General features: G+C 37.3%; 1 protein-coding gene across 1 annotated transcript; it reads right to left on the bottom strand.

The window, feature by feature from the left end:
- Positions 1–996: 996 nt before the first annotated feature.
- On the bottom strand, positions 997–5,016 carry LOC104446868 (glutamate receptor 2.9). The gene is made up of 6 exons (XM_039313749.1): positions 4,710–5,016; positions 3,845–3,920; positions 2,969–3,782; positions 2,362–2,671; positions 1,873–2,270; positions 997–1,313 (listed from the first exon to the last, which is right to left on the bottom strand). The coding sequence occupies exons 1-6, from the start codon at positions 5,014–5,016 to the stop codon at positions 1,011–1,013; spliced, it is 2,208 nt and encodes a 735-aa protein (XP_039169683.1). The 3' UTR covers positions 997–1,010.
- Between the last annotated feature and the right edge of the window lie 8,915 nt (positions 5,017–13,931).

Raw genomic sequence — 13,931 nt, 5'->3', positions numbered from 1 at the left:
GATTTACATCAGTTCAATCTCGCTTTCGATTTCTTCCATTTTGCAAAATTCTTACCTCTTATTCACTTGATTTTTAAATTACTTCTGCATTTAACGAAATCCGAATGCTCATCAAAATTTCAAATTTCCGTGCATAATCAATCAAATAAATTTCCCCCGTTTTTTTCATTTTTTCCTTTTATTTGTTCCAATGCAATTTTTATTTTCCTTATTTTCCTAGATTTGCTAAAAATAGGTGTCAACAACTTTAATCTAGCAATGATTAGTAAATCGCTCTAATTTAAATTGGCAATTTTGCCAAAGAATTAGTAAATTCAAACTATTGAAAAAGAAGAAGATATTTGCAGTTTTAACAAAAGTTGCTAATTTCCATATAAACTGAATAAAAGTTGGTAATCTTATAAAATTGTTAGTAAGTTACTAATAAATTACCTAGAAAAAAAGTCTCTAATCATTCTTTTATCAATAGTTTTTTGACACTCACCAACACCAATTGAAATTGACCAGCACAAGAAAAAAAGTCCGCATCTGTGGGCACAAAACATTAGAATTATGCTATTTTAACGCTCTCTAATTGTACCAAGTACTATGAGCACCTTACGTATTTCAAATCGCTATAAGCTTACATGTTAGGAAGGTAATGTTGATGTTGTGGTGTGTTACTTTTTAGTCTATTTTCGATAGTCAATAGCTTAAAGTCTCAAAAGCCTAATTCGAGCATGATTTTTTTGTTCTATGTTCAACAACTCAAGCCTCAAACTCGTTTGCGTCAGTTTCCCACACAGAGTATCGGTTTCGCAAGAGAACGAACAGATTTCAAAGCCGAACCCGCGAAGAATGAGCAATTTGCAGATTAGTGAAGCAAGTACAGAACCCTTTCCTTCTTCAAACATGTGTTTGCTAGTTCTCAGGTGCAAGAAGATTCAGCTTTTGTGCTTGATCAAGATTCAATAATAATGTTCCCCCTTTGTCCTCAAGCCTAAGACTGGGCCACTGTACATTGATTTACACTACAAAATACTCAGCTCCGTCACGCTCATGTCATCATCAGTGCTTCCTTGTTCATGATCCTGACCGTTCCTTCTCTTGCAGAGACACGCAAAGAGGAAGCAACCTGTGGAAGTGGCGATGGTGACAGCATAGAGTGCCCAGAAGCTGTTAAGACCCAACCTCGGTGTGTCGTTGCTCAAGTTCCTCAAGGTACACTTTGGACTGAACCACTGGTTCTCTAATCTTTTCATCTCACCGCTCTCTGAAAGCTCCAAAATGGCCTGAGAGAAGTTTGCAGCTAATGAAGAGCCTTTTGGGAACACCTGCATAAGGGCAGGAAAGGAGAATTAAGTAACAAGGAAGAGCAATTGCATAACCACAAATAGCTAATTAACCCCAGGGTACAATTTCTTTTTCTTTTTTCTTTTCCCTTTTTGGCTATAGTAACCCCAAGAGAAGTTCGGGGGTCGAATATCAATTCTGGTGTTCTGTTGTATACGTCCTGCTTCTGTAGCAGCAAGTAATTGGGTGCCACTGTATCAGTACCTGGTTCGCAAGCTAATAGACTTAAAGTAAGGGTAATGAGCTTATAAACCGGGGGGTTCATCCTAGAGTTTCGACTCCCTCTATACCATTTTTATGAACTCAACTGGAAACGCATGGATGAAATCACTCCCTAAAAGGAATACTCAAGTGCTAGGTGGGTTTCTGTTTATATATCATTCCACACCCTATGTCACTCTGGTGGGATTTGGTGTGGTATTTTAGTTCTCAAGCCCCTTTTTCCTTTTGATCTGGCCTAAAGAGATACAACACACAAACTCGGGATCTATTAACACCTCGAAAAATCAAGTCTACGCAGAATAACGGGATCGCACTTACAAAGCCAAAACCGCCAAAGCTGTAGTTTTCACGAGTGGCAACATATCCATCGCAATACTCAGTGAAGAAAGCTCGCTCATATGGGTATTCCAGAAAAAGAGCGGCAATGTTGCCTCTTCTGAATTCATCTCCATAGCTGGAAGTGTTGCTTATGCCGACAATGACTTCCTTCGAGAAGTTTAGCGTGTTAGTCAGATAGTCACAAATGAAAGCTTCAGGGTCACAACCCACTCTTGCTTTAGAAATTCTCAGCCACTCCATGGTGGTCACAGTCGGTTTGAGCTGCTGGAGAGTGAGCAATGAGGTGAGGCCTGCCGTGTAACTCTGTGTCAAGATCAATGCTACAAAGAACCAAATCACCAGCACGATCCGAGTAAAGTTCCGGTGCACTCTCTCCCCTGCAAAAGTCAGCAATGCATGTGTTTTTGTCAAAAGTTTGGGCCCAAAGGACTGTCCATGGACTATAATCAACAAAGGGAAGTTACTTACTATGAGCAAAGAAGAGAGAGGAGAAAGTGAACCAAGCAGCAGTCGAGAGTTGATTTGGCAAAGGGCCTTTAAATTCCGGATTGATTGGACGCTCCAAGAACCAAACTACCAACATTGTGTACACGAGAATGCCTCCAGAGGCAATCCACATTGTTGGAGTGAAAGGCTCCATAAAGATCAATGCCCTGTCCGGGTCCGGTTTTGCTGGGACTATCATTGAAAGGTCTGATGCTATAAACGGCTGTGTGAACTCGACATACTGGGAGCGATTGGCCAGAATAGTTATGTCACCAACTGCAGCGTCGTAGGTCTTCCATTAATGCCATACCATGGAACAACATCAAAGTGACTACTTTAGAAATTGATACCAAAAAGTGCACCGTCAAAGCAGAAAATTAGTATTAACAGGCTGTGAGGCTTTGACAGTCTATTGATGCAAAATAATACAATCTTGTGAGTAAAAATCGATATTTGTGTGAAATGAACTTGTTGCTCGAGTTAATTTATTCAGGCTCTGATGGTTTTTGTATCAATGTAAGTAACAGTTGATATTCTATAATGTGCCATGCAATAACCAGACAAGAACAGAGATAATGGGGTACCATACCTTATCACGAACTTTGTTAATCAAGTCCTGATATGTTCCATCATGATGAGAAAACTCATAGTTCAAACGATCAGGAAAGCGAGAAACAACCTTCTCGAAAACATCTATGCAAAAGCCAATGTAGTTTGCTTTCCCGGTTGTGTCGTCCATATCCTCCTTCACAAACTTATCAAAGGGACTTTTACTGGGAACTCCGACCACCAATCGCTTGTTCTCACCAGAAGTCTGTCCTTCTTCGGTCTTCAATTTGTCTGCAATTGCGTACCCATTTCTTCTTGAACTTTGCTTTGCTATGAAACTCCTTGAGAAACCGAAATTGGGAGACCAAAGCTTAAGCTCTCTATATTCATTTCCATTAACACTTACAAGTTGGAATGCGGGTTGATGTGCCAACTGACCTTTCTCAAATCGTATCAGCCCACTTAAACCTGTGAGTCTAGTTCGCGATATTCTATTAAGGAAAAACTCAGGTATAATATCATGGCTTGGCACTGCATCTATCGCATTTTTAATGGCCAGAATGCAATCGTATGCTCGTACAGCATCGATATCTGGCTCAAAATTGAAGTTTTCTCCATACTTGTGATGGAACATATTCAAGAATTTGGATCTGAATTCTCTATATGCCTGGTTATTGGGACGGTAGGTAATTACTCCTATGGCGCCTTCAACAGTGGAGGAGATTGCTGATTGTTCTGCTGAAATTAAGAGGTTGGCAAATGGTTTTTCAGCAAATATCCAAATTGAATCTCCATAGAAGAGTCCCATCTTCTTTGCTGCTTTGAGAAATGAGTGCTTCTGGGCGACGACAATCCTAGAACAATAAAGATGGGGGATGCCTTTCCCTTCAGCTTCATTAATTTCTCTTCCAAAGACACTTCTCCATTTGGAGATGATAATGCTTCAAGAATCAGCTCGTCCTCTATTGCTGAGCCGATTTTTCCAAGCTCCTCTGACAGAGAATTTAACAGCTTGGAGTACATAGTATCGTATGCCCCAGCCTCATATATTATCGATACCCTTTGCCTATTATAAGAACTCACTACATCTACAATGCATTTAATTTGGTTGGATTCATCGGTACTCATTCGAAACAGTGAAGGCCATAGAGTTTGCACCATTAATGTTGGTGTTACCTGGTCTCTTGCGAAGGATATGACTGGTACCTGAGATTGATTAGCTATTTCAGCTACTAAAGTTGCTCCCTCCCATGTCTCAGGCCAATAATAACTTGCACATTCTTCCTCTTGATGAGCTTTTGAGCTGTTAAAACAGAAAAAAAAGGGAAATCGATATACTAAACTTCAGGATTCAAGACAATATTTTTTACCAATATCTTCTGTAAATATCACTTATTCATCCCTATTAATTGGGTTCTTGGAAGACATTATTGCAGCTACATGCTCATTACGTGAGATTCATGTTAACAAGGAAGAACATCAATTTACCGTTGTTATAACTTTTTTAGTGAATGATTAAACATAATCATTGGGTGTCTTAAATACGCAACTTCATTCTGTAAGGGTGTCGATGTGTTGCTATATTACTAAATGAACCTTCTTCAGTAAACATTCAGCACATGCAGTCGAGAAAAAAATGACAACAGGTACATAATCTCAAAGCAGACTTGGGGTGGTTTTTTTTAGTACTGCAAGTGGCAACTGACATGTTTCTAACAAACAAAGCAGAAATTATTGTGGGCTGCAGTTACCGAACTGAGGAAGGGCAATGAATAACTAACCAGCCGAAATTGCTCGAAGGGGCTTCGCGTGGGAGTTTACGTAATATGGCTTTATGTAATGACTTCCGGATGATGAGATGCTGTTCACATCTTGGCTCGCTATCTCAACTGCCATACGCATTTGGTCGCTGAGACGTGAGTCCAAATCAAGAATCACGCCCACTTTGAACACGTTCCTCTCATCTACGGCTTTGGTGGCTGCACCAGAGTAGCTCGGGACGAGGAGCGGCGAGAGCAAGAGAAACAGCCTCAAATTCGACAAAATATGTCTCGTACTTCTGTTACACAAGCTTTGAAGAAAACCCATCACGAAAACCTGAATAACTCCTTACAAAATAAAACAAGTGTTGAACTGTGTTGCTTTGCAAATAACTGAATTTCACAATTCCTACATACTTATAGTGAAGGGAGAGAGGGGCATACGAAACTGCAAAGGAGGTGAGTTTCCAGGAAGATAGGGATAGGAAAATGATTGCATGCAAATTTTTGGGCAGTATGTGGTGCAGGTACCAATGTCAGAGTTGAATTGGTCTTTCCAGGCCTAAAGTCTTCTTTTAAATTTTTCCCGGAAAGTCTTTCTTCGACTAAAGCGAAGAGTCCATGGTCAGTATTCATGGGGGGAGCCAAGACTCTTCGTGGGAAATTTCTCTGAAATCTCTCCGTTCTGAGTCGATCTAACGACCATCCAGTATCTTTGGGATTTTCTATCTTTTGATATCAAACATCTTTATTTCAGTTATGGCACTTAATGAATGAAGTATCTTTTCCGACCCAAAAAAGTTATGTTCTCGTGGACTTTGAGAATATAGACCAAGTCAATTGCCTATTTTGATGGCTTTAGGATTCCAATGTACCCAATTTTTTAAAGGATAGAGAGTCTTCTCGCCCTTGAGCCTTCATTCGCGTTCAAAATGCTGTGACTGGGTCCAACTTTTCGGCGATGTGGTATATTCCTTCCATACTAGAAGATAACTGCGCTTGTCACTGTCTTCTAGATTCATCGTTCCTGTCAATTCAAATTGGTAGAATCTTGAGGCGGGCACGTAGGGGTGTCCCTCAAGCACCCAATTTAATGATACCCTCTCTTCTCCCTCTCTCCTTGATCCAACTAGGCGGTCCTAACCTGGCCTCAATATGCACAGAGAGCTCCAGCCAGGCAGCCACCATTGCCACGCTCGTGCCGCCACTGTTGTTTAAAAATAAGTCTGCGAAATGGGTAGAACAATGAAATCGGATCGAGTAAAAACAACTCGGACTTTGAGGCGTGATATCACTTTCTTTAAGGATTTATTTGCCCCACTACGTTGCTAATGGTCACCGGCAAATTTCCTCCAGGATACAACAAAGTCTCAAGTGAGAATCTTAGATAGCAATTCTAAATATTTCTCCGGGTCTCTAAGAAACAATCGAAAATTGGCTGCAGTTTTCAGAAAGAAGACTCGAAAATGACCACTTATTTCTTTCCGAAAATGACAAGTATTTATATGAAAAGGTCTTGCAACTCTTCGTGAAAATTGCGAACAAACATGTCTTTAGAAAATTGTTCGGATAAACCAACGCGACTCTTCGGAAGAAGTCGAAAAAACGAACAATTGCAATCCTTCGGATAAATTAAAAAACCGAATAAGTAATTTTCCAAAGGTTGTCTTGAAAAGGCACAAATAAAATTCGGAATATAAATATATATATTTAAATAGAATTTCAATTTTCATTTATATTTCATTTCCGAAATTCTCAAATTAAAAGGCAACCTTTGAACTAAAATATAAAATAAAATAAAATAAAATAAATAAAAAGCAAGGGATTAATGCTAATTAAACCGCGGGCGCGCAAAGTGCTAAGTGCGCCAAATAATCGCGCCAAAATCGCGCAATTATCCGCGCACCCGCACGCGGGTATGGTGGGTCTAGCCCCACCTAATCACTCCTTTAACTACAAAAGGAAATTCCTCATTAATAAACTAATCCTCCTGCTCCCACCTTTTCTATGTGGGACAAAGTAAAAAGCACTTATTTTGTTTTAACAAACAAAATTCCAACAGCCACCTCCGATCATCGCATCACCACTCCTCCATCCACAGGGCAGGGCACCGTTTATCAGCCAAATTGAGACAGAAGTGAAGGGGAAATTGGCAGATGGAATGAATGGTGGGAGATTCTCTGTACTCACTGGCACTCCTTCGGAAGTGTAGACACGGAATGCGTGTAGGAGAGAGTGGCAAGGTCAACAATAGATTAATGGAGTGACAAATCCAAAAATTACTTCATTGGCCATCGCTCAATCATCGTTGCCTCCAACCACTGCCGATTGTCATAAGATGACTAAGGGTGAAAAGGAGTCTAAGAATGATTGTCTTCGCTTCCAACCACAGTCAACACAAACATACCAATTTAATTAAATATATTTCACAATACAAAACATTCAAGATAAAAAAAACAGTTACTTGTGTTTACATGTCGTAAGTATTTCTAAATGTATATAAACATATCGTTTTAACACGAGGAATAATTTAAATTGCTTACCAAATAAATTCAAGCACATTGTAAATAGGTAAAAGGGTCAAATAAAACATGGCATATTTATGGCAAAAGTACGCCCTAAGTGTTAAAACTTGACACAATTGAACACTTAAGTATCAAAAGTTTGGAAAGTGATACTCAAGTGTCATTTTAAAAAAAAAAATGGGACACTTGAGTATTACTTTCGACGAACTCCATTGAAAATCTTACATGACAATCTTTTATTAATTTTGCTTGTCTATGTGGCTCACCGGAGAGCTAACTCAACAAAGAAATGTAAAAAATGACATCGTTTTGGCACGAATTTGAATTTTAATATAAAATTAAATTAAATTAAAAAAATATTTAAAAAATGAGGAAGACAGTTGTAGATGCCTAAAGGCTATGCCCTCGCCATTGCTGCCGCCTCCCGCCATCGCTAGGAAGTGCTAGCGACCCCCGATTGACCAAAGGTGAGGGCTCACGAACCCTCGCCTAGATTCAACGAGGGTCGGCGGCCCTCGCCCGGCTGAGCCAAGGGTCGCCACCCTCGCAACCCCAGCTGGCCCTACCCCCACCGTTGCCAAGAAGGACCTACAATGGTGGGGAGGTAGCGACAAAGGCTCAGCTCGGCCGTTTGCAATCTCCATCTCCCTCTCTCTCTCTCTCTCTCTCTCTCTTGTTTTTTGTTATTTTTTATTTTTTAAAATAAATTTAGTTTTTATTTAATTTAATTAATTTTTATATTAATTATTTACCCACGTTAGTAGTAAAATGACGTCATTTTTGCACTTGTTTAGCCACGTCAGCATATAAAACAACGTCGTTTTGCACTTGCCTCCAAAAATCGCCACGTAAGCATTTTATCCGAATTTTCTCATCGTTGGCACTTATTACTTTCATAACTTTTGGCACTTGAGTATTCTTTTGTGTCAAGTTTGGCACTCTAAGTGTCCAGCACTCCATATTTATTATTGGGATAAGTGCACTTAAAGTAATACAAATTATCATGAAAGTGTAATTGAATCCTAAAACTTTCAAAAAATGCAATCGAGTCTTAAAACTTGTCACGAGAATGCAATCAATTTCCTAAAACTTTCAAAAAAGTGCAATCAAGTCATAAAACCTATCATGAATGTGCAAGTAAGTCCTAAAATTTTCAAAAGATATAATAAAAAAAGGTTTGATTATATTAATTTGACAAATTTTAGAATTTTATTGCATTTTCTAAAAGTTTTAGAACTCAATTACACTTCGTGATAAGTTTTAAGACTCGATTATACTTTGTAACGAGTTCATGACTTTTGATACCGTTATGCCTTTATTATTGGTCACATTGAAATTTATATGAACACATTAACAGATCTAGTGTATATGTCTTGTCAAGGTGTTGTGTTGAATATTACTAGTTTTAGATAAGGGTTGGCGAGGTTTATCTTGAAGGGTTGGTGGGATTTATCTTGAAAATATTTGATGACCCTCATCATGCTTAAGTGAACTTGTAAGAGAAAAGGAACCAAAATATAATTTTTTTAAGAACGAAGCTGAACAAACAAGAAAAAAGAAGATAAGTCAATAACGCCAAAGGCTACGTAAGCAAATTCTATTATATTTTTAATGGGAGGATCACATTGAAAAAAATTAGTATATTTAAGACAAATTTATCCAAACTAATTTTTTATCATCAATAACCGCAAATTGGTATATTTGTGATAAATTAACTCTCCATTAGTTTATATTAAATTGGATTAATACCACAAAAAAAAAAAAAATACATGTAGTACACTTGTGATAACAGAAGGTAAAATCCCAAATTGGTAGTTGTCAACTGTCACATGTTATCCAACTTAGCAATTTGACGATAAAATTTAACAAAAATTAATGAAGGTAAATCTGTCGCAAATATACCAATTTAGTGTTTCTAGTTTGGAGTAAAATTATCACATGCCTACTAGTTTAAAGTTTTTCGTGATATTAACCCTAAAGACTATTGGTGTCTCAAGCCCTTATTTATATTCCCAAATTGTTCCCAAATTGTCAAGTCATATTTTTTTTAAGTACATTCAAAATGAAAATGGTCTCGTTAACAGGTCTGCTCGGGGCACTAGTTGACCATATTCAATAAAGAAATATGTTTATTTTCAATTCACTGCTATTTATAATATGAGAAAATTAATGCGTTAAAATTGACAAATTTTCTTTACTCGGGGGTTTAACTAGTGCTCCTCTTAACAAAATTCGAAATGCTTCTAAAGAAAACGAAAACAAAGGTCTCCTTTTGAGAACATATTTCAAAGAGAAATACTCTTTTTTTGGTGGAGTCAAAAGTTGAGTCAATCTACCGACTTTGATATTCAAAAGATTCGAATTGATACGACTGACCGATTAATTTAAAAATATTGTATCAAGTTGCTATTTTCTAGTGTATTAGGAATAGCATCTCTGAAATCTTGCAACCGAATCTTTTTAACGTGAACGAAGCTCTAGGATGGGGAGACCCTGTGTACTTTAAAAATTTGAGGGCAAATTAGTGTCATAAAATCAAACAACCACTTGGTCTATTTTTAAAGTCCACTAGAATTTTATAAGCTTCATATAATCAAACTATCAAGTGGGAGGAACACATGAGTTAAAATGTATTTGGACCATCGACATTGTGAGGGTTAAATAAAATGCAATAGATATCTTATGATTTAAATGTATGTTGACACAGGTGGCACACTCACATCCCCTCAGCAGGGACGGATTTAGAAATCGGATCTTGAGGGAGCCATGTTACAATATCGATCAATTGTTCAATATACGCAAACCGGAAAATCAAAATTTGTTCAGTTATAAAATTACCAGTACAATAATTCTTCCTCATACATCACATGAGTTTAAAATTTATTTCACCAAGTTTAATATGAGATTAGCTGGTTTTTTTTTTTTAATTGGCTTGGACTTTGCTCTTAAATTTTTTTTTTCCACCGGTCATTTATTTGGAAAAATAGTGAAGTACAAAGCTTGCAATGCCACAAAAGAAGAAAATTGTTACAGGATCAATAAAAAATTATATTAGTGCGTATTGACAATAAAGCGAGTGGTGAAATTCAAATTTGAACCGACAAATAGATTTTTGAAATTTTCTACTTTCCTTTCATTAAGACACAAAGAGAGTATAGCTTACAGATGCATTAAAATGATATCAAGTATAAATAATCAGAGAATTAAGTGACTTCCACCCTTGATAAATTAATTAATGGTACATAAATGGAATTATTATTAAAATCATCAAATGTCATAACCTACAAAATATAACAACATGCTAACCAATTTAGATCATAAATTGCTGCTGTAAATGGAAAAGAAAGCAAAAGACACAGGCGCTTTTTTTTTTTTTTTTTTTAGGGGGAGGGGGAGGAGAGAGAGTACTCAGTATGAAAGAAGGGTGCATCTGTACCAAGAATGAGTGAGAGGGGCCAAAAGATTCATGGAAATTACTTAGGATAGATGAAAGTGTGTACCTGTACCGCGATTGATTGAGGGGCTGCCAAATGATTCATTTCTCAAGCACTTGTGATTATTAAGGTTCTTATGATATTGGAAAATACTAAAATCGGTAGGGCGAGGGGCCCTTTGGTCCCATCCCCCTTTCGTGCTGAGAAATTATTGCATAAATTTAGTATATGTACTGAATTGAAGCATGAACCATTAAGTATTAGTAAGTCTCTTGTGACTATGATGATGGTTTCAAATATATTTCATTAAATACGATGGTCCAAATTCAGTTTAGTATTGATGATATCAGAGTTTGCATATGCCTTATCATGCAATATCGTCTGTTTTAGCCCATGGATCTTACGATTTTGTCCTTATAAGAAGGACTCTAAAGAGGGAGACTGTGACCCCTTACTCTCAATCAACATGGAACTTATCATTTCTTTTTACAATCTCATAATCAAAAGGATAATTGTCACTTTCAAGCAAGGACTCACCCCTGTTGCGGAAAAATGCCAAAAGATGTACCGATCAAAACACAAGTAGTAAATGATGAAAGCAAAATTGAAATCATATGAGATGCAAGATTTACGTGGAGGAAAACCCACAATGGGAAAAACCATGGTGAGATAGAGGGGTTTCAATATCTTCAAAGACTAGTATGAGAAAACAAGCCAAAGAATCTAAAAATCACTTGGTGAAACACAAGATCCAAATATCTAACAATTAAATAGGAAAAAACAAAACAAGAAATAATATGGAGACTAAAGTTGGAGACGTGTTACTAAACACATTCCTTATATAGTCTTGCTTCAAAAAACCTTAAAACAAATGTATATGATCTAAAATACCCTTATTTCTTAATTCGAAAGTCAGAACTCAACAATCCCTCACCTCATCTCATGGGAGCCTTTTTGATAAGGACAAATTTAAGAGGCTTACAGATTAAAATGCACAATACCTCATTAAGGAATACACATAGTTATCGAAATCATCAAGCATGTAATGACTCCTCTACCCTCCCTTGCCCTTGGAGTACTGTCATTTCGTCTTCATCTCAGTCCCAAAAAGACCAAATCGACTTAATTTTTTGTCACGCTGACATTGCCTGCAGCCATTTTCGCATCCTATTTCTTGGAAAATCACTTCATCTCACCAACTTATTAAACTCTCTCTCTCTCTCTCTCTCTCTCTGAACTGGCCCCTTTGTATGGCAAACACAAAACAGTATGGGATCTCTTCAAAGATCGTTTAGCAGAAGAAGTGCAAGACACGTTTCGGCTATCTCGAAGCTCTTCCTCTTACTTGTCGCTCTTCATCCCTAGAGTCTCTGGTGTAGTGACCGAACGCATAGATCACATAATAAGCACATTTTGATCAGCTATTAGTTTCTAACTTCCACAGCAAAGTTTTTACAATTTTATATTGCATTTGGCATTGGTAAATTCCCCAGATTGTCGGTAACTCACTAAGACAAAAGTGGACGTCTATTTGGTCATTTCGATCATTTCGTTATTTCAATTGCATGTTACTAACATCTATTTTATTTCCAATGACAAGTTTATTTATTTATTGGTAACTTACTAGCTCGTAAATGGGCTTATGTTGGTATGCTATTAATTTCACATCTATGATTTTTTTTAAGTTATAAATTACAATTAAGTAATTAACTTACATTCCACTTTAAGTTGGTAATTCTTATTCCATCAACTTACTACCTTATAAGTGTAGCTATTTATTTCAAAGTCAGTACGATTGTGGCAGTCGACAATTCGACAGCAATAATTCTGACATATCTCTCTTGTTGCGCTTACACCGTCTACCATGGGATGATCATAGTCGCGTGCACTCATGCATGCGCTTTCTCTCTCTAGTTCTGTTGCGCCAGACCTTCAAGCACTTAACTCATAGTAGTTTGATTTCAATATATTATTATCAATTCCCTTCCAGATAAAGTTTCATGATTGTTATTTTGAGATTGATATAACCAAAAGTTCTGGTTCAGATTCTTTATCTTGCACGTTTTCTATTCTACAATTATTAGAACAGCTGTAGGATTTGCTAAGTTATTTTTAATTTTTTTTTTTATCTAATACGGGTTTATCCCGTTCTGTTCAGGATATCTTCTTAGGCATTTTATTTGGATATATTTGAGTCTAGTCTGGATGATGTTACCAAAGAAAATGAAGCTAGAGATCTTTTCTTTTTGGCGTACGACTTGATCGCGCGGTAATTTTATGCCGTGAGTTTATGTCCAAGTGAATTGTTTATTTACAAATACTTTGGATTTGAGGTTAAATTTAGGTGTGAGAAACATCCAAGCGTGTGAGTGATTGTAAACTCGATTCTCCGATTATAGTGGATTATTTGCTATTGGCTCTCCCCGTGAATGTAGGTATCGATACTCGAACCGAACCACGTAAATTTCTGGTGTCATTATTATTTATCGTTTATTTCTCGCGTGATTTCGCGTTGACGTAAATTGCAAGATCTGATTGTGATTTGGAGTTTTTGCTTGTTTGATTATTATCTGGAAATTCTATTACTGCAATTATGTCTGAGAGGAAATATGAAATTCAAAAGTTTAACGGGAGCAACAACTTTGTGTTATGGAACATCAAGATGCGGGCATTATTGACAACACAAGGTTTGGCCAAGGCATTGGATGGTGAAGATGAATTGCCAATTATAATGAAAGCCTCTAAGAGGGTAGAGCTAATGGAAAGAGCAAAGAGCACAATCTTGTTAAATTTGTTGAATGAAGTCTTAATAGAGGTTGCTGAGGAGAAGGATGCCACAGCATTATGGGAAAAAATTCAAGCACTCTATGTGAAGAAAGGTTTAAATAATTGTTTATACATGTTGAAGAAGGTGTTTCAATTTAAACATACTGAAGGCACGTCTATCAGAACCCACCTATATGAATTTAATAAACTTATGATGGATCTGCAGAATGTCGGTAAGAAACTTGATGATGAAGAACATGGCATGATGTTATTAGCCTCTTTACTAAAGTCATGGGAGCACTTTACTGATTCATTGTTGCAGGGGCATATTACAATTACCTCAGAAGAGGTAAAGTCCGCCTTATTCTCTAAGGAGTGGCAAATAAAGTTGTGAGATGACAGTCTGGCACAAGGAGTAGCGCAAGCACTGACGATTCGGGGTAGAGAATAACATCAAGGGCCTAGTAGTAGTAGAGGTAAAAGCAGATTGAAATCACGTCATAAAAAGTCCAAAGGAC

The sequence above is a fragment of the Eucalyptus grandis genome, chromosome 5 (genome assembly GCF_016545825.1).
Source record: "Eucalyptus grandis isolate ANBG69807.140 chromosome 5, ASM1654582v1, whole genome shotgun sequence".
Lineage (NCBI taxonomy): Eukaryota > Viridiplantae > Streptophyta > Magnoliopsida > Myrtales > Myrtaceae > Eucalyptus > Eucalyptus grandis.
Note: the sequence above shows the minus strand (reverse complement) of the source record. Positions and strands in the feature narration are given on the sequence as shown.